This window comes from Hypanus sabinus, chromosome 7, assembly GCF_030144855.1.
Source record: "Hypanus sabinus isolate sHypSab1 chromosome 7, sHypSab1.hap1, whole genome shotgun sequence".
Classification (NCBI taxonomy): Eukaryota; Metazoa; Chordata; class Chondrichthyes; order Myliobatiformes; family Dasyatidae; genus Hypanus; species Hypanus sabinus.
In genome coordinates, this window is record NC_082712.1 from 137,726,501 (window position 1) to 137,745,409 (window position 18,909).

The 18,909-nt window shown below is 37.8% G+C and overlaps 1 protein-coding gene across 3 annotated transcripts in view; it reads left to right on the top strand.

The window, feature by feature from the left end:
* Positions 1–18,909, top strand: part of pik3c2a (phosphatidylinositol-4-phosphate 3-kinase, catalytic subunit type 2 alpha) — a 153,682-nt gene that overhangs the window by 112,596 nt on the left and 22,177 nt on the right. For all 3 annotated transcript variants that reach the window (XM_059975730.1, XM_059975732.1, XM_059975731.1), the window contains exons 19-23: positions 11,749–11,929; positions 13,028–13,129; positions 14,475–14,567; positions 15,016–15,145; positions 15,518–15,654. In XM_059975730.1, the coding sequence (XP_059831713.1) occupies positions 11,749–11,929; positions 13,028–13,129; positions 14,475–14,567; positions 15,016–15,145; positions 15,518–15,654 (643 nt within the window). The remainder of the gene's footprint in view (positions 1–11,748; positions 11,930–13,027; positions 13,130–14,474; positions 14,568–15,015; positions 15,146–15,517; positions 15,655–18,909) is intronic.

An 18,909-nucleotide genomic window follows, 5' to 3' on the forward strand; every position in this document is an offset into this window, starting at 1 on the left:
ATCTTGAATAATTTCCTCTGCTCACATTGAACTATTCGTTGTTCAGCAATATCATATTGTACCCTTAATCAGAATAAAAGATTAATCTAACTTTTAGGAGCATTTCATTTGACTTGAGCTTCCTCTAAGAAGTCTGTCACTAATATTTTCTTTCTCCAATTCTGACATTGCTTATCTCTGCCTGTCTCATTCAGTAATGCAATTGGAAATAAGGTTTCGTTAGGACCAGACTGGTGTACTTCAATGTTTCTGCTATCTCTTTGTCTTTCATTTGCCTTGAAATTGACTTCATCCCAAGTCTTGTATTCTTATGCTCAGAGAGTTCTGCTTCTTCTTCTCTTTGTGCTCACTGATCTATATTGGCTCCTGGTCTGTCATTAACTCAAAATTAACATGGACCTTCTGAACACTAACCTTCAATTCCTCATTCCTCCCTCATCATCTTCTGCGGCCCTGCAAGAGTTCTGTTACCACTTGCATATTCACCAATACCATTCCAAACTCATCATGAGAAACAATATTTTGCCATTATTATATAAAACAGCCTCAATTGGCAAACAAAAGGATGGGGAGTTAGTTTTGGTTCATTGAGATGCAAATTAAATTGGTTTATTTCAGAAATAGTGCCAGATTTTGTGGTGAAAAGTAGCTGGGTTTATTTTTCCACAGATTTCCTCAACCTTCCTCAGCTACTACAGCTCACCTAAACACTAGTGGGACTTTATTGTAGCCATTTCACCTACCACCTTGCGTGTCTTTGCAAGGTAGAAGGGAACCAGAGCAGATAGAGGAAACATACATAGTCACAGGGAGAATATGCAGACTTCACACAAACAGCATTGAAGGTCAGGATTGAATCGTGATCACTGGGGCTTCAAATCAGCATGTCTACTTGCCATGCAAAATTCATGAACTTTGTTGCATGCAGTAGATTTGAATTTGGAATTGCTGGCCTAAAATATATTTTATATCTGTGGACTGCCATTCCTTCAGTGTTTCAGAAATCACCCTCCTTTTTAAAGTAAATAATTGTTTTAATTATAACAACATCCACAGTTCCAGCATCTGCAAATTTTCTTGTTTGTTAATTTATAATACTTATTTTGTTCAGGCTGTTTTAGGTTCTAAATACTGTGTATGTTCCAATATTTGCACTCTATAACATTGCTGTAAGTATTTAATTTCTGCATCGTAATTTCCTAGTTTGGTGCCTATGAATGTTACTCACTGCAAAAGGCAACCCAGCCCTTTGATGCTGTCACTGTAGTTGGATGACTGAGACCCACAACAATTGACGCCCAATTGTAAATAATAGGGTGAGAAGGATTTGATCTTAACTGTCATGGGCGCTTATAAAGTTTTGGTACCTATATTTCTACTTTCGTCACTGTTGCTAAGAATATTTGGGCTATTATTTTGATGGGTAGCTTAACATGACATCAGGAAATATTAGCATGCTGAGAGGTACAGATAACCATAAGTTTGACACTTAAAGTCTAATTTTTAGATGAAGGTTTTAATAACCCCTCTCAATAGATTCTTGGTATTAATTCCGATTCCACAGAAGGAATCAGACATATTTAGAACATTATACTGAGTACTGGTTGTTTTGTTTGTGCTATCATTCCGTAAGCGCCCTCTGAATAATTTGAATCAGTAAAACACTCAGGCTTCTACAATTATAGAATTAAATGTTCTGTTGGGTAGAGTGGGTTCTGTCGTACACATTACTCTAAGCCTGAAGTCATATCACCATCACTCATTATGCTTTTACCAATGAATTCCAATTTAGGGACCAGAAATAAACACACATTATAGCTTGTGTAAAATTTGCCCAAAGTCGGGACAACATAAGAGTGTAATTGATCAAATTGTTTCTGTGAGTAATAGGCAAAACTGTCTCCTTGCCTGTTATTGAAGGAATTTAATTGAATTTGTTTAAAACACAGGTTAAGCACCTCTTATCCAAAAATCTCTAAAATCCAAAACTTTTTGATCACCGAACATGACAGACAGACAGACAGACAGACAGACATATTTTATTGATCCCGAGGGAAATAGGGTTTCATTACAGTTGCACCAAGAATAGAGTAGAAATATAGCAAAATAAAAGCAGAAGTAATTAAATAATAATAAGTAAATTATGCCAAGTGGACAGCATAAATGGAAAAATTCCACAGTGATGTACAGGTCTCTGTGCATCACAGTTCTGAGAAGTGACCTTATTACATAAAACTACCTTCATGGTACATGCATAAGCTGTAGATGTAATATAAATGGATTTTGTGTTTCAAAACCTGGGTTCCATCCCTAAACTATCTCATCATATTGATGCAGATATTCCAGAATACAAAAAAAATCTGGAACAGTTCCGATCCCAAACATTTCAGATAAGGAATGCTGAACCTGTTGTTAATTTGTCCTTTCCCAGTCCCATTCCTAAAGTGAGCACAGCCAGTATTGGAGACCCTGTTGATGATAAATGGATTTTGCATTTGCAGTGGCAGTTTCAATGTGAACATGCTGGATTTGCTAAATTTAGCCTCAGTGAACAATCAGTTTTTCCCAGCGGCCAACTGAGTGATTATCTAAAATTTAATCTGGGATTGGTATGATATGCGTAAACCCTACAATTCAAGACTGAAACCACAACCTGTAAAAATTATCGTTTTATGTTATTGATTAAATAAATATTGGAGCTCAGCTTTGTTGACATTATTTGCCATGCTCTCAGTCATCATTTTTTTCCTCCGTTGGTGAGAATAACACCTGATACAATCCAGAACTATAGTCAATAACAAATACTCTTACTTTTCAACAGATGCTATTACTTTTAAATCTACAGTTTGTTTTAGATTCTTGGAAACATATCCCTTAATCAACTCCTGACCATTAAAAATGACCATTAAAAATCTATTGTGCTTTACCTTGTTACATACTAATAAAGTATGTCAGGTAAAGGAAATTGAACTTCCTGGTACATATAGATTCTTAGAATCATCATTAAAACAAGAATGGCACAAAAGGAAGCTAACTAAGACTTGGGGTCAGCCATTTATCAAAAGTGATGTCAAAGCTTTGGAACAAATGAAAATGTTTTAGCAAGCTTGGACAAACTTGTGTACTTTTCTCTAGAATGGCAATGTGGAAAGGAGATCTGCAATGGTTTATAAGATTCTGAAAGGCAAAGATAGAGTAGACAGCAAATATCTTTTTTCCCCAGGGTAGAAATGCCTAACAATAGAAGGCATGCATTTAATGTGAGAGGTGGTAAGTTCAAAGGAGATGTGAGGGGCAAGTTTTTTCTTTAAAACAGTGGTTGTTGCCTGAAATGCACTGCCTTGGGTGGTGGGGTGGTGGAGGCATATACAATAGAGGCATTCAAGAGGCTCTCAGACGAGCACAGAAATGTGAAGGAAAGTGAAGACATGGACATTGTTGAGGCAAAATTGATTAGTTCAGTTGTGCATTTGATCACTAATTCAATTAGTTCAGAACAATGCTGTATGCCAAAGGGCCTCTTCCTGTGCAGTTTTGGGCTCCATATGTTAGAAAGGATATACTGACATTGGAGAGGGTTCAGAGAAGATTCACAAGAATGATTCCAGGAATGAAAGGGTTACTGTATGAGGAATGTCTGGCAGCTCTTGGGCTGTATTCCCTGGAGTTCAGGAGAATGAGGGGGGATCTCATAGAAACATTCTGAATGTTAAAAGGCCTGAACAGATTAGACATGGCAAAGTTATTTTCCATGGTAGCGGAGTCCATGACACGAAGAGATGACTTCAGGATTGAAGGTCATCAATTTAGAACAGGGATACAGAGAAATTACTTTAGTCAGAGGGTGGTAAATCTGTGGAATTTGTTGCCATGAGCGGTGTGGAGGTCAAGTCATTTGGTTCATTTAAGGCAGAGATAGGTAGGTTCTTGATTAGCCAGGGCAACTAGGGTATGGGGAGAAGACTGGAAGAATTGGATCAGCCCATGATTGAATTGCTGGAGCGTTCAATGGGCCGAATGGCCTTACTTCTGCTCCTATATCTTATGGTCTTATCCATTGCAACAATTTACAGGATGAGAAGAAAACTTGGATCAGTTATATTTACAGTATTTGCTACTGGGAGTAGTTAGGTTCTGGAATATACTGCCTACATGGATGGTGGAAACAAAGTCAACAGTTCAGGCAGTTGTGACAGAATGATTTGGAGAGCCATGAGAAAGGAGAGGTGTAGTAAGGCCGAAACAATAGCTCAATTAAGAACTATTGTGTACCTAATGAGCCAAGTGACCACATTCCATGTCATAACCACTTTGTGATTCTGTGTCGGAGTAGTCATCCCATTTATTACCTTTTTTTTAACCAGCTCGTACAGGTGCCAAAGCAACATGCTGTATTCTAAAATCACAGTTCCTTTGTACAAGAGGAATGTAGCTTTTTCATTTTGGATTACTCTTGGAATAAATCTATTGTCTAACAAAAGCAAAGAATAATCAAATTTTCAAGAGATTTGTGAAGAAATGTTGGTATCAAAGGCAACCACCAATGGTTGGAATCGTTCCTTACACAAAGGAAGATGCTATCATTTATTGGAGATCTATCATTCCTGTCTCAGGACTTCACTTCAAGAGTTCAGGGCAGCATACACATTCCCTACCATCTTCAGCTGCTTTATCAGTTACCTACCTCCCACCAGCTCAGAAGCAGAGAGCTCGTGGTGCAATGTTCATTTGTATTTGCAATTCCTGTGCAAGTTAAGCAGTCCGTGCTTGCATGTTGCAGGACTTGCACAACCATTCAGCATGAGGTGATAAGTGACAAATAACATTCATGTCACAATGCCAGGTCATGAGCATCTACATCAGAAGAGAATCTAACCTTCTACAGTTGATGTTCATTGGCATCTGAATTATTAGGTCCCCTACCGTCAATATCCTGGGACTCATCTGGATCAGCCACATGAGTATGACTACAAAAGCAGATCAGAGGACTAGATGAGACCAACTTTAATATCATGCAGGACCTCACACCCTCCCTTCATTATCTATAGGTTGCACTGCCTTTACTTATCTCTGGTATTTTGAGAGTCCCTCCCAACCCCATGACCTCTGCCACCAAGAAGGACAACAATAATGTGGACTTAAATCCAATATCTCCATTAGCATTGTGGAAATGTTTTAAACCAGAAGGGTGACACCTCATGGACAATTTTGCCTTTTTTTTTCACAGTTTTTAAAAAATTTTTTATATACATTTTCTACATCGCTACAGATAAAAAAAACCTAGATCAAAATGAAGAACATTAATACAGTGCAAAAATAAACATACAATAATAATATAATACAAAAAAAAGATAATTGAGAAAGCACCCAAATTGAAGACATGTAAAATTAGTATCCTCCCCAAGCCCCGCAACAAAAAAAAACTCCGGAACAACCACAACACAATATTGAGAATATAAATCAGGACATTCAAACCCCCAAAACTGTAAAAACACTTAGCAACAGAAGATATTAATGCCTACTACCAAAAAAAAGGAGCTGAAAGCAAGGGACCGAAAAAAAAACCTTAGTTAAGAGGAAGGTAATGAAAGTACTCAATAAAAGGTCCCCAGACCTTATGGAACTTTATATCCGAATTAAGAACTGAGTAATGAATTTTTTCAAGGTCTAAGCAGGACATAATATCATTAAGCCGTTGAGCATGTGCGGGCAGGGCAACATCTCTCCATCTAAGGGGGATTAAACGTCTAGCCAGGAGAGAAGCAAAAGATAATATTCGACACTTAGTCGAACTCAGATGTAAATCTGTCTCACTCAAAAAACCGAACAAAGCAATTAAAGGGTTTGGTTCTAGGTGGTGATTCAGAATATACGATAACGTTATGAAGACATCGTTCCAAAATTTCTCCAAGCTAGGACAAAACCAGTACATATGAATGAGAGAGGCCTTGCCCCTTTTGCATTTATCACAAAGAGACTAATATTAGGGTAAAATCAAGATAGTTTGGGTTTAGACATATGGGCTCTTTGAACAATCTTAAACTGTAAAAGAATGGCGAGCACGAAGAGAGGTTGAATTAACCGATTTGAGAATTGAGTCCGAAGTCTCATCAGATAGGGAGATATTTAATTCATGCTCCCAAGCCATTCTAATTTTATCCACAGGGGCACATCGTAAGAATGCTAATTTATCACGAATAAATGATATTAAACCTTTACCTAGTGGATTAATAGAAAGAAAGAAATCCATAACATTTTTCTCAGGCATTTCAGGGAGGTTAGGAATTAAAGGATTAATAAAGTGTCTAATTTGGAGATATCTAAAAAAAATGAGCATTGGGCAGATTGAATTTAGCAGAGAGCTGTTGAAAAGATGCGAAGCGATTATCAATAAAAAGATCTTCGAAATGTCTAATGCCCTTCCCATACCAATCATGGAATGCTGAATCATACGTAGTAGGTAAAAAAAGGTAATTATGTAAGATAGGGCTAGAAAAGGAAAAACCATGGAAACCATAAAATTTCCTAAACTGAGCCCATATATGCAAAGTGTGTCTAACAAGAGGATTAACAATTAATCTGGACAAACTACTAGGGAGTACAGAGCCAAGAAGTGCAGAAATAGATAAATCTCTGTGGAACTCAACTCCATTGCCACCCAATTAGGGCACTCGGGTTGGCCATGGAAAAAAGACCAAAAGGTAGCACAACGTATATTGGCTGCCCAATAATATAAACAAAAGTTAGGTAAAGCCATGCCACCCTCTTTCTTAGATATTTGGAGATAAACTATTAATTCTAGAGCGCTTATTCTTCCACAGATATGACAAAATAATAGAGTCTAAGGAATCAAAAAAAGATTTAAAAATAAAAATTGGGGTTGATTGAAATAAATATAAAAGTTTAGTGAGGACATACATTTTAACAACATTGATACGACCTACCAAAGACATAGAGGTGACCATTGTAACAGACTCTGTTTTATAGTATATGAAAGATTGGCAAAATTTTCACGAAAAAGATCTTTAAACTTCCTTGTGACTGTAATCCCAAGATAAGTAAATTGATTATGAACTACTTTAAAAGGGAGATCACGGAATGTTAATTCTTGAGCTTCTTTATTAATTGGGAAAAGTTCACTCTTATGTAAATTAAGTTTATAGCCAGAGAACTGGCTAAACTGATCAAGAAGTGAAAACATTGGAGGTAAGGATGTATACGGATTTGAAAGAAAAAGTAATAAGTCATCAACATTAAAGAGAAACTTTATGCTCACCACCCCCTTTCCAAATCCCGGTCAATTCAGGACAGTTTCGAAATGCTATCGCCAAAGGTTCTATAGCCAAATCAAAGAGAAAGAGACTTAAAGGGCATCCCTGACGGGTGCCACGTTTGAGGTTAAATAACTGGGATTTCTGAAAATTAGTCAAAACAGAGGCAGTAGGACACAGATAGAGCAATTTGATCCAAGAGATAAAACTTCGACCGAAGTCAAATTTTTCTAAAACTGCAAAAAGGTCAAATGCTTTCTCCGCATTGAGGGAAATAACACATTCAGGAATCCCTGTTAGAGGTGAATATAAAATATTGAATAGACGCCGAATGTTAAAAAAAAGGGAGATGGTTTTTAATAAAACCAGTTTGATCATCAGAAATAATAGAGGGAATAACAGTTTCTAATCTATAAGCCAAAACTTTGGCCAAGATTTTAACATCAATATTAAGCAAAGAAATCGGCCTATCCGAGGAACACTCTGTTGGGTCTTTACCCTTTTTTAATAAAAGAATAATAGATGCCTCATTAAAAGAGGGTGGCAATTTACCGTAATTAAACGAGTCAGATAATACTGAGAATAACTGAGGAGAAAGAAGTGAAGAGAATGATTTATAAAATTCTACGGGGAACCCATCAGGTCCAGGAGATTTCCCTGAAGACAATGCAGAAATTGCATAAGATATTTCTTCTAATGATATAGGTGCATTAAATTTAGCTTTAAAATCAGATGAAAGTGAAGGGATATTCAGATTATTTAAAAAATGATCAACAGAGATATTCTCATTCAAAGATTCAGAGGAATAAAGTCGAGAATAAAAATTTTTAAATGCATCATTGATTTCTAAGTGATCCGATGTAAAGTCTCCATTCTCCTTCCGGATCTTTGTAATATGTTGTTTAGCTTTGGAACGCCTCAGCTGATTGGCTAGAAATTTACCAGATTTGTCACCATGAATATAGAAGCGACTCTTACTTTCAAGAAGTTGGCATTCGACAGGTTGAGTAGACAGAAGATTAAATTTAGTTTGAAGTTCTACACGCTTCTTGTATAATTCAGGATTCTTAGTTTGTGCATACAGTTGATCCAATTCTTTAATCTGATTAATGAGGTCTAATCGATCTGCACAGGACTTTCTATTAAGATTTGCTGTATAGGAGATTATTTGACCCCTCAAATATGCTTTCATGGCATCCCAGACAATCTGGGATGACATTTCAGATGATGTATTGGTGTTAAAATAAAAGGTTATCTGATCCTTAATAAATTTTAGAAAGTCATCATCCGATAATAAAGTCGAGTCAAAACACCAGTGTTTATTCCTCTGAGGGAGACCAGGAAAATTTAAAGACAAAGTAATTGGGGCATGGTCAGAAATCAGTATACTCTGATAAACACGAGAATAGACAATTGGAATAAGTTGATTATCAAGTAAAAAGTAGTCAATTCTAGTAAAGGTATGGTGAACATGTGGAAAAAAAGAATAATCTCTCTCAGTAGGATGAAGGAAACGCCATATATCAGAGATACCATAATTAGAGAGAAACGATTGGATAGCTAAGGCAGATTTAGTAGGTGGTCTAGTAACAGAGGATGATCGATCCAAATTAGGATCGAACCAACAATTGAAATCGCCACCCAGTATAAGAGAGTATGAGTTTAAATCTGGTAGTGAGGAGAAAAAACGTTCAAAAAAATTATCATCAAAATTGGGAGCATACAGGTTTGCTAGTACAACTTTAGTATTATATAATTTACCAGAAACAATAATAAAATGGCCATTTGTATCAGATATCTTATTATGGAGTTCAAAAGGAATATTTGAGTTAATAAAGATGGAGACCCCCCCCCCCCCCCCCCCCAGCTTTGGCAGCAAAGGATGAATAAAAATGCTGACCCGCCCACTTTGACAAAAGCCGAGAATTATCGAAACTACGAATATGAGTTTCTTGAAGGAAAGCAAGGTCAGCTTTGAGTTGTTTAATATGCGAGAAGACCTTCCTTCTTTTAACAGGATGATTCAATCCCTTTACATTCCAGCTCACAAATTTAAGTGTATTAACCATTATCAATTGTTAGTGCATAAAAGGTAGCAGGCATATAAAAAAATCAAGCAGTAAAACAACAGTCTGGGAGCAAAAATGTAAACATAGATCCGTAGAATCAAAACAGAGACACGTCCTGAGTAACAACGGAAAACAAAAGAAACAGTGAGTAGTGTTGGAACTGGAGAACCCACCCCATCCTCGCAACCCAAAACTAGATGGCTACCTAAAAAAGCAGCTAGCTCTACCAAAAAAATTAACCCAAATATGACTTCCAGTTCTGTGTCATTAACAAAAGTTCCGTATAAATAATATAGCAAAAAATAACTAATTTATGCACTAGAAAACAGAATTACAAATAGGAACACCTTCAACAGAAGTATAAAACTTAATACAAAGAAAATCAGAAGAAAACTAAAGCTAACTTACCCGCGAAAAGTTATAAAAGATTGAAAGAAAAAAAAAGGAAGGAGAAAAGGGGGAAATTATAAATTCAAAGAGAGTACTTATCAACCATTTACAGAAAAAAAAAGCAAAAGTGAAACTATGAATCAACCAACAGGGAGGCCTTCAATAAAAACTCCAAACCTCCAAAACAAGTTAAAGTCAATTGTGGATCCCTATAGATAAAGTTATACAAAAATAAAATAGATTACACAAGTAAAATCTAAAAGTCCGCAGGGAAACATTAAACTTAAATTATCTATTTAGAAAAAACGCACCAAGTCCAGGTAGAGATTGACTACAGCCCTTAGAGTTTCAATAGATAAAAATGTCTGAATTATTCAAGTAAAGTCTGAGTTCGGAAAAAAATAGTTTTACTTCGAGAAGTACTTATCAACCATTTTAGAAGGTCAGGCTGGTTCCGAAGAAGACGAAGTGGCCGGAAGACTTCCAACAAACCCCTCTGCCTCCTTCACTGATTTAAACCACTTATAATCTCCAGTAGTAAGCGTAGTTCGAAGATCGGCTGGATTTCGAAGAGTGGGTCTGAATCTGCGATCAAAAAGCACTTTCATTACACCTTTAAACTCAGCACGCATCTTCAGAACCTGGGGGGCATAATCCTCCACAAAACGAATGACCGTGTTTTGAAAAGCAAAAGTACCTCTGCGGCGTGCCTCCATAATCAAACGGTTTTTCACCTGGTATTGATGAAAGCATAGAATGACCGGCCGTGGACGGAAACCCAGAGATGCACGAGGAATATACGTCCTGTGAGCCCTTTCAAGCTCAGGTGGAGTCGGAAGAAATTCTTTCCCAAAAATCTCACAGAGAAAATCAGATAAAAATTCAATGGGAGAGCCCTTTTCAGTGGCCTCTGGCAAACCAAGAATTCGCAGATTGCAACGTCTGCTCCGATTTTCAAGATCCACCATTTTGGAAAAAAGTTTACTGTTCTTCTCTGGGTTGGAGCAGAGAGTTTCAAGATATTGAACACGACGTTGTAAATCTTCAGAAGTTAAGTCAATGCGAGATAAATGTTCAGCATGTTCATCCACTCTCGCATTGATCTGATCCAATTTGAAATCCAGCTGGTTGAAAGAGGTTCTAAATTCAGTTCTAAAATCCTTTAAAGTATCTTGTCGATGTTGTTCCAAAACAGCGAGAATGTCAGCCGGCAAAACTGTAGAAGTTTCCTTTTTCCCAGTTTTAGTACTTTTGGTAGCCATTATAAGATAGATGTGTTCGCAGGCAGGTAAAAGAGAACTAATAAGATATCTAACTAAGGTTTAAGAAGGGAGACATATAGTGCAAAGATAGGAAGAATAACGGAGCAAAAGTTCGGAGCGACTAAACAATCGCCATCTTACCGGAAGTCCCGCAACCTTGCACCAATTTTGCCTTTTTGCAGTGATGCTGTGCTACTACTTTATCCAAGTTCAGAACTACCTGTCAATTACACATGAATCTTCACAAACTGGGTAACCTACTGTGGCATTTTTCAAGAAATGAGCTTTTTAAATATCCAGTTATTGACATCAATGAGGTTGTTTACCATTAGCAATTTTCTTCAACACACAGTCTTTCACCATAATGTTTTTAATCTCCAGTAAATCATTCTCAGTAAGGTAAGGAACTTACCTTTTGGGCTGCTTGCCAATAATTGACAGCTAATGGGCTTAAAATTGTTTACTTCCAATGTCATTAATTTATAAATATTTGCACTCTGCAATCTTCAGGATCCTAGATGCCTGTGAAGTATTAAATAGAGAATTACATGAATAATCAGTTTTGAAACAGGTGATTTTTGAAGATGGAGCTACAACTATTCATGGACAATTATACAGTGCATTCAACACTTCTTCACAGATAATATTGCTAACAAGTTGCTTAACACATTTATTTGCATCAGCTTTTTAGATGCTTAGCATTATTGTACTTGGAAGTTCCATTTTGAATTATTTAATTGTGTTCTAACTTTACAGGCTGCTGAATAATGCACTTCATGATCCTTATTTTGGGGTGCGTTATGAACTTCTATTGAGTGCCCTACTCTGTATATGTGGGAAGGGCTTAAGAGAAGAATTCGAAATGCAAACAAGGCTTGTACGGAAACTGGGAGTGGTAGCAGAGAAGGTTCGCCAAGCCAGTGGATCAGCAAGACAGGTATAGCATCAGAATAAACAGATCAACAAAAATATTCAGAACACTACATGTCTCTACAAGTTTACGATCAAACTCATCAACAGGGTTATTGTGAACATGAGCTGTAAATTTGCAACAGCAGTAATTATAAGACCACGTATTTAAACTAGCTGCATACTATCCTGTTTTCTTACTTACTCACTCACTCCAACCTCCTAAAATTTAGTTTAATCTTCTGTACATATAGAACTACATCAGATTATTTATTGAAAGCTTATTGCTCTCCTGCAGTCGTATAATGAGCAATACTCTAGTAGCATTGGTGGAAAGATTATATCTTTCACTAAAGTAAAATGTTACATTTTTCCCTATTTTCCTTTTCCTATACAATTTAAATTGCTGAGCAGTTAAAGGTTGGTCCACGTAAGGAACATTTGCCTATTTGCAGCTGCTCTATGCTACTCTGTATACTGTATGTCCTCAACAATTTTTGGACAAATACACATTACTTTCTTCCTTCTGCCCAAAGGATCACAATTTCATTTAGTGCTGAAAGTGTTCATGATTGATATTTCTGCATTGCTGTGTAGTGTTAACTTGATTAACGATTGAAAGGGATAATAAGCACTTTGCTTGAACCAATGCCCTTGAGTTTACCTTGAGCCTGTAAAGATTAATTCTTCCTGAACCTGGAGCCTCCCTTTACTTATTGTTGCTTATCCTCATACTTGATAGGTTGATTAGAAAGGACATCAAAGGTTACTGGGAGAAGACAAGAGAATGGGGTTGAGAAGGAAGTGGGCCAATTAGCCTAATTCAATTCCTCTGTCTTATGGTCTTATGATGATCTGCATCATTAGCTTTAAGTTTAACTGATATTTAGCAGTACTGATGTACTTGTAAAACGCAGGAGTGCTGATATGTAGGCATAAAGGAAAAAGCTGAATTTTTCCTGGCAAATAAGAGAAAAACATCTTGCTGCTTTGAAGTAAATGAAAGCTCTTAAAACCAGTGATGATATTGCATTGTCAACACTGAGGAATATTTATCAACTTCAGTCACAAGAGGTGGAATAACTTGATACTGTTACTACATGCCACTGTTTTTATTTCTTAAAAGGCTGTCCTTCAGGAAGGCATGGACCGTGTACAGACATTCTTCAAAAACAAGTGTCGATTGCCTCTCAATCCAAGCCTAGTAGCAAAAGAATTAAATGTTAAGGTATGTATAACTCAGCTAAATGCAGATTAATCGTTGTTTTATATTCTCATTATTAGCTATCTTTAATGATTTTGGTAGCAACACAAAGGTAATAGATTTAGTCTTTTACATCTCCTTGTACATAATTGTTCAGTTGTTCGATGCCTGAATCTTTAGATTTGTGATTTTAGCAACTTTGGGATGTTTTAAATCGCTTTTAAGCTTTTAAATTGGGCTCATTTATTAGATTTTGATTTTCATGATTAATTCTCTTATTAAATAAATAGTTTTACCTCTACCTGCCAAGAAACTTGCATATTACTTTGCTTAAAATATATAGTGATACAATGATACAAGTAGAACTTTTGTAATGGTTTATGTTTAATTAGGAGACTTTGGAGACTGCAGATACTGGAATCTGAAACAACAAATTATCTGCTGGTGGAACTCAGTGTGTCTAGCAGCATCTGCAGGGGTGTGCAGAAGAAATTTGTCAATGTTTTGGATTGAAATGCTGCAACATGAAACATCAAAATTTCTCATCATCCCGTAGAAGCTGCTTAACTCAGAGTTCCTCCAGTAATTGCTCCTTTACAATCTACCTCACTAAAATAAAGTTTAACTTGGTAATGCTGTAAAAAGAATAGATAGGTATTTCAGAAGAATATTGTGTAAAAGTAAATTTTAATTAAAATCCTCCTTTCAAGCCACACCCTTTTGGATTATGTGCATGATGTCCATTAACATTCTATTTGTTTTGATACATGTCTGAAGCCATTGGGTGGAGTTTTATAACAGATATTCAACTTGTAATTCCATATTAGGCCAGATGATACTTGATCTGGCATGCTCTTCCCTTTCGCCCTCTCACCCAACACCATGCTATTTATGTGCAGTGGCAACAAGAAGTGGTTCTGAGGGCCCCTTTCTAGACTGTATGATAGCCTTCTTGCCACTTGCTACTGTTAAGGACTTCTGCTATAGACATTGTGCCAAGTCCATCAACAGATCCAAAGGTTCATGTATGACCTCTCAGTGTTGGTGACTTCCAAATTACAATATGCGGTTTCAGAAGTCCAGGAAGCATTGATTCCACAAGACCATTGTTCAGCATTAACCTTGGTTAACATCATAGTTCTGGTTCCTTCAACCTTGTATGTACATAGTACAGTTTAATTCTCTCTGCAGCTTTCCTACATCCCTGTCCAGAAGATTGATTCTAACCCCCGCCACATAGTTAACATGTCAACATCCTTTAACTGGTGCAGGATTTGATGATTTTTTTTTACAAAGTGCTGATGTGACACTGCTCATTATGAACAAAACTTCCTTTTTCTCATGATGAACCTCCCGTTTCTGTTTCTAGGCTTGTTCCTTCTTCAACTCCAATGCTGTTCCATTGAAGTTAACACTGGTGAATGCTGACCCGCTGGGGGATGAAATCAATGTTATGTTTAAGGTATGTTAACAATTGCAGTCAAACTTAATCTTATTAAAATTATAAGTGGAAGGAAGCCAGAAGTGAAGAGATTGTGGTTTAGCCTGCCCAAGTCATCTGAAACAAATAGGTAATTTGGTTTTGTAGTTTGACCTTTAACTATCAAGGTCATTATTTGCTTCCATGTATTAAATGCTAAGATCATTGAAGCCTGTGTCTTTTGTTACTGATACAGCTTTATGAACTTCTGGTCTCTAGTCCAGTTACAGAAGCAAAGGTTTTGCAAGTTTGGAACTGTTGGATAATTGAAATGAAAATGGTATCTTTTAGATTTGTATATTAAAACTATCGTTATATCATAATAATAGTCATCAAATTTTGTGTCATGGTCGCAAGCCAGTTTTCAAGTTCATTGCAAAATTTGACTACAAGTTTGACATGACTGAATAATGTTTCTGCTTGAACAAAGATTGGTGAAGATTTGCGACAAGACATGCTGGCACTGCAGATGATCAAAATAATGGACAAAATTTGGCTTCAGGAGGGATTGGACTTGCGCATGGTCATCTTTAAATGTATTTCCACAGGGAAGGATAGAGGTATGTTATGTTTGGGTTGGAGTGCTGGTTTTACATAAGACTGCATTTTTTTTGTGACAAGTTGTATCAAATGTCACAATTTTTTGGCACATAATTACATCTGATGTTGCTTTGTGGAAACTTATTTACATCTGTAAACTTTTAAAATAATACTGCATTTATAAGATGGTGGGTGATGACAGAGATTAAATGCTAAACAGATACTTGGAACTAAAACAACTTCAGTTTCAAATGTTATAAATAATGTAGCAACCAAGTCACAATCTGAATTGTTTATGATTCTGTTCAGAGTAAGGTAGAATTAATGGGAAGAATGAAATCTGCTGTTTTGAAGGATTGTTCTTCATTCAGATTGTATTCACCTCTTTGTAGGGATGGTTGAACTTGTACCAGCTTCAGAAACTCTCAGAAAGATCCAAGTTGAGTATGGAGTAACGGGCTCCTTTAAGGATAAGCCTCTAGCTGAGTGGCTCAGGAAATACAACTCCACAGAGGAAGAATATGAGAAGGTGAGGTACTGTGTCTGCAGTGAGCAAGGGGAGGGATTCGTGGTGAAGCTATATATTTTTTCATATTTGTATAGCTCTTTGGTCAAGGATGACTGACTTCTGCTCCAGTTCTGAAGCGCCAAATCTCAGAACATTGCAAACTAGTCACCACATAGACTTTTTTTTTGTAATTTATTTTTTATTGAAATTCAGCATCATACAGACATTTTCATAAGGTGTATTTCAGATACTGTATGTATATATCATATATTCATGTCTGCCACAAATCTCCACATTATATTTATCTGAGGTATACACCTATAGAAAAGAAAGAACAAACAAAAGGAAAACTATGTACAAGTAGGGAGTGATCTTTTTTTAATAACATAATCATTGATTTGTGAGAATAAAATCAGGCCTATGGGGTGTTATGTAATTAAACCACATAGACTTGAATGGTCAGGTCTCGGCTCAATGGCAACAAGGTTTTGTTTGTGATACACACAGCGCTACCTACATTCTTTCACTCATACATGAAGACACTTTCAAGCTCACCAACTCGCTTACATTGACTTTAAACACTCGTGCTCACTCACTCACACAGCTGTTACATTACATTCTCACCACAATAACAGTGGTATGCTGTCACTCTTTTCCTGAACCTCAGTTCCCACATATCCTTCACCCTGAATCTCTGCCCCCCACCCCCCACGGCTCATGTATATTGCTAAGGTGCTCAGGACTTTTGCACAGTATTGTATTTGTCAACGTGAAGCAGAGAGCTAGTTTGTAAATCTGGCAAGAGTAAGAACATAGAATAGTACAGCACATTACAGGCCCTTCGGCCCACAATGTTGTGCTGACTCTCAAACCCTGCTTTACATATAACCACCCATCTTAAATTCCTCCATATACCTGTCTAGTAGTCTCTTAAACTTCACTAGTATATCTGCCTCCACCACTGATTCAGGCAGTGCATTCCACGTACCAACCACTCTCTGAGTAAAAAAACCTTCCTCTAATATCCCCCTTGAACATCCTTCCCCTTACCTTAAAGCCATGTACTGAGCAGTGGTGCCCTGGGGAAGAGGCACTGGCCATCCACACTATCTATTCCTCTTAATACCTTGTATACCTCTATCATGTCTCCTCTCATCCTCCTTCTCCCCAAAGAGTAAAGCCCTAGCTCCCTTAATCTCTGATCGTAATCCATACTCTCTAAACCAGGCAGCATCCTGGTAAATCTCCTCTGTACCCTTTCCAATGCTTCCACATCCTTCCTATAGTGAGGCAACTGGAACTGGACACAGTACTCCCAAGTGTGGCCTAACCTGAGTTTTATAGAGCAGCATCTTTACATCGCGACTTTTAAACTCTATCCCTCGACTTATGAAAGCTAACACCCCATAAGCTTTTTTAACTACCCTATCTACCTGCGAGGCAACTTTCAGGGATCTGTGGACATGTACCCCCAGATCCTTCTGCTCCTCCACACTACCAAGTGTCCTGCCATTTACTTTGAACTCCATCTACCACTTCTCGGCCCACTTCTGCATCCTATCAATGGCTCTCTGCAATCTTTGACAATCCTCTACACTATCTACAACACCACCAATCTTTGTGTCATCTGCAAACATGCCAACCCACCCTTCTACTCCCACATCCAGGTCATTAATGAAAATCACAAAAAGTAGAGTCCCCAGAACAGATCCTTGTGGGTCACAACCCTCCAATCTGAATGTACTCCCTCCACCACAACCCTCTGCCTTCTGCAGGCAAGCCAATCCTGAATCCACCTGGGAAAACTTCCCTGGATCCTGCGCCTTCTGACTTTCTGAATAAGCCTACTGTGTGGAACCTTGTCAAATGCCTTACTAAAATCCATGTAGATCACATCCACTGCACTACCCTCGTCTATATGCCTGGTCACCATCTCAAAGAACTCTGTCAGGCTTGTTAGACACGATCTGCCCTTCACAAAGCCATGCTGACTGTCCCTGATCAGACCATGATTCTCTAAATGCCCATAGATCCTATCTCTAAAAATCTTTTCCAACAGCTTTCCCACTACAGACATAAGGCTCACTGGTCTATAACTACCCGGACTATCCCTACTACCTTTTTTGAACAAGGGGACAACACTCGCCTCCCTCCAATCCTCCGGTACCATTCCTGTGGACAACAAAGACATAAAGATCCTAGCCAGAGGCTCAGCAATCTCTTCCCTCACCTCATGGAGCAGCCTGGGGAATATTCCATCAGGCCCCGGGGACTTATCCATCCTAATGTATTTTAACAACTCCAACACCTCCTCTCCCTTAATATCAACATGTTCCAGAACATTAACCTCACTTATATTGTCCTCACCGTCATCAAGTTCCCTCTCATTGGTGAATACCGAAAAGAAGTATCCATTGAGGACCTCAATCACTTCCACAGCCTCTAGGCACATCTTCTCACCTTCATCTCTAATCGGTCCTACCTTCACTCCTGTCATCCTTTTGTTCTTCACATAATTGAAGAATGCCTTGGGGCTTTCCTTTACCTTACTCACCAAGACCTTCTCATGCCCCCTTCTTGTTCTTAGCCCCTTCTTAAGCTCCTTTCTTGCTACCCTATATTCCTCAATAGACCCATCTGATCCTTGATTCTAAACCTCATGTATGCTGCCTTCTTCCACCTGACTAGATTTTCCACCTCACTTGTCACCCATGGTTCCTTCAGCCTACCATTTTTTATCTTCCTCACCGGAACAAATTTATCCCTGTCATCCTGCATGAGATCCTTAAACATCGACCACATGTCCATAGTACATTTCCCTGCAAAAACATCACCCCAATTCACACCGGAGTGAAGAGTAAAGGATGTTTGGAATGGCGAGTGTTTAGCACTACAGAAGTGGTGTGGGATAGATGGCAGAGAAGGAGTGCCTGACAGACACACCCAGCCCTGAGACACCAGGCAATGTCATATGATTCCAAACAGTTTGGTTTATTGATCATTACAGAATGTCTGTGGTGTTTCCCACTCGGTCCCCTCTCCTTTCTCCTTTCCCTGCCCCCTTCACGTTCTCTGTCTACAATAGAGACCCATATCAGAATCCGATTTATCATTACTCACAAATGAAGCATTACATCTTCCATTCTCCACAAACACTGTCTATTTCTGATATTTCTGATCTTCACTACCTCCAGTTTTCTTTGCTCTTCAAGCATTATTGTCATAATGTGCACCTCACTGCATAAATAGTTCTGCAGTTTTGTTGGGAAGAGCTGA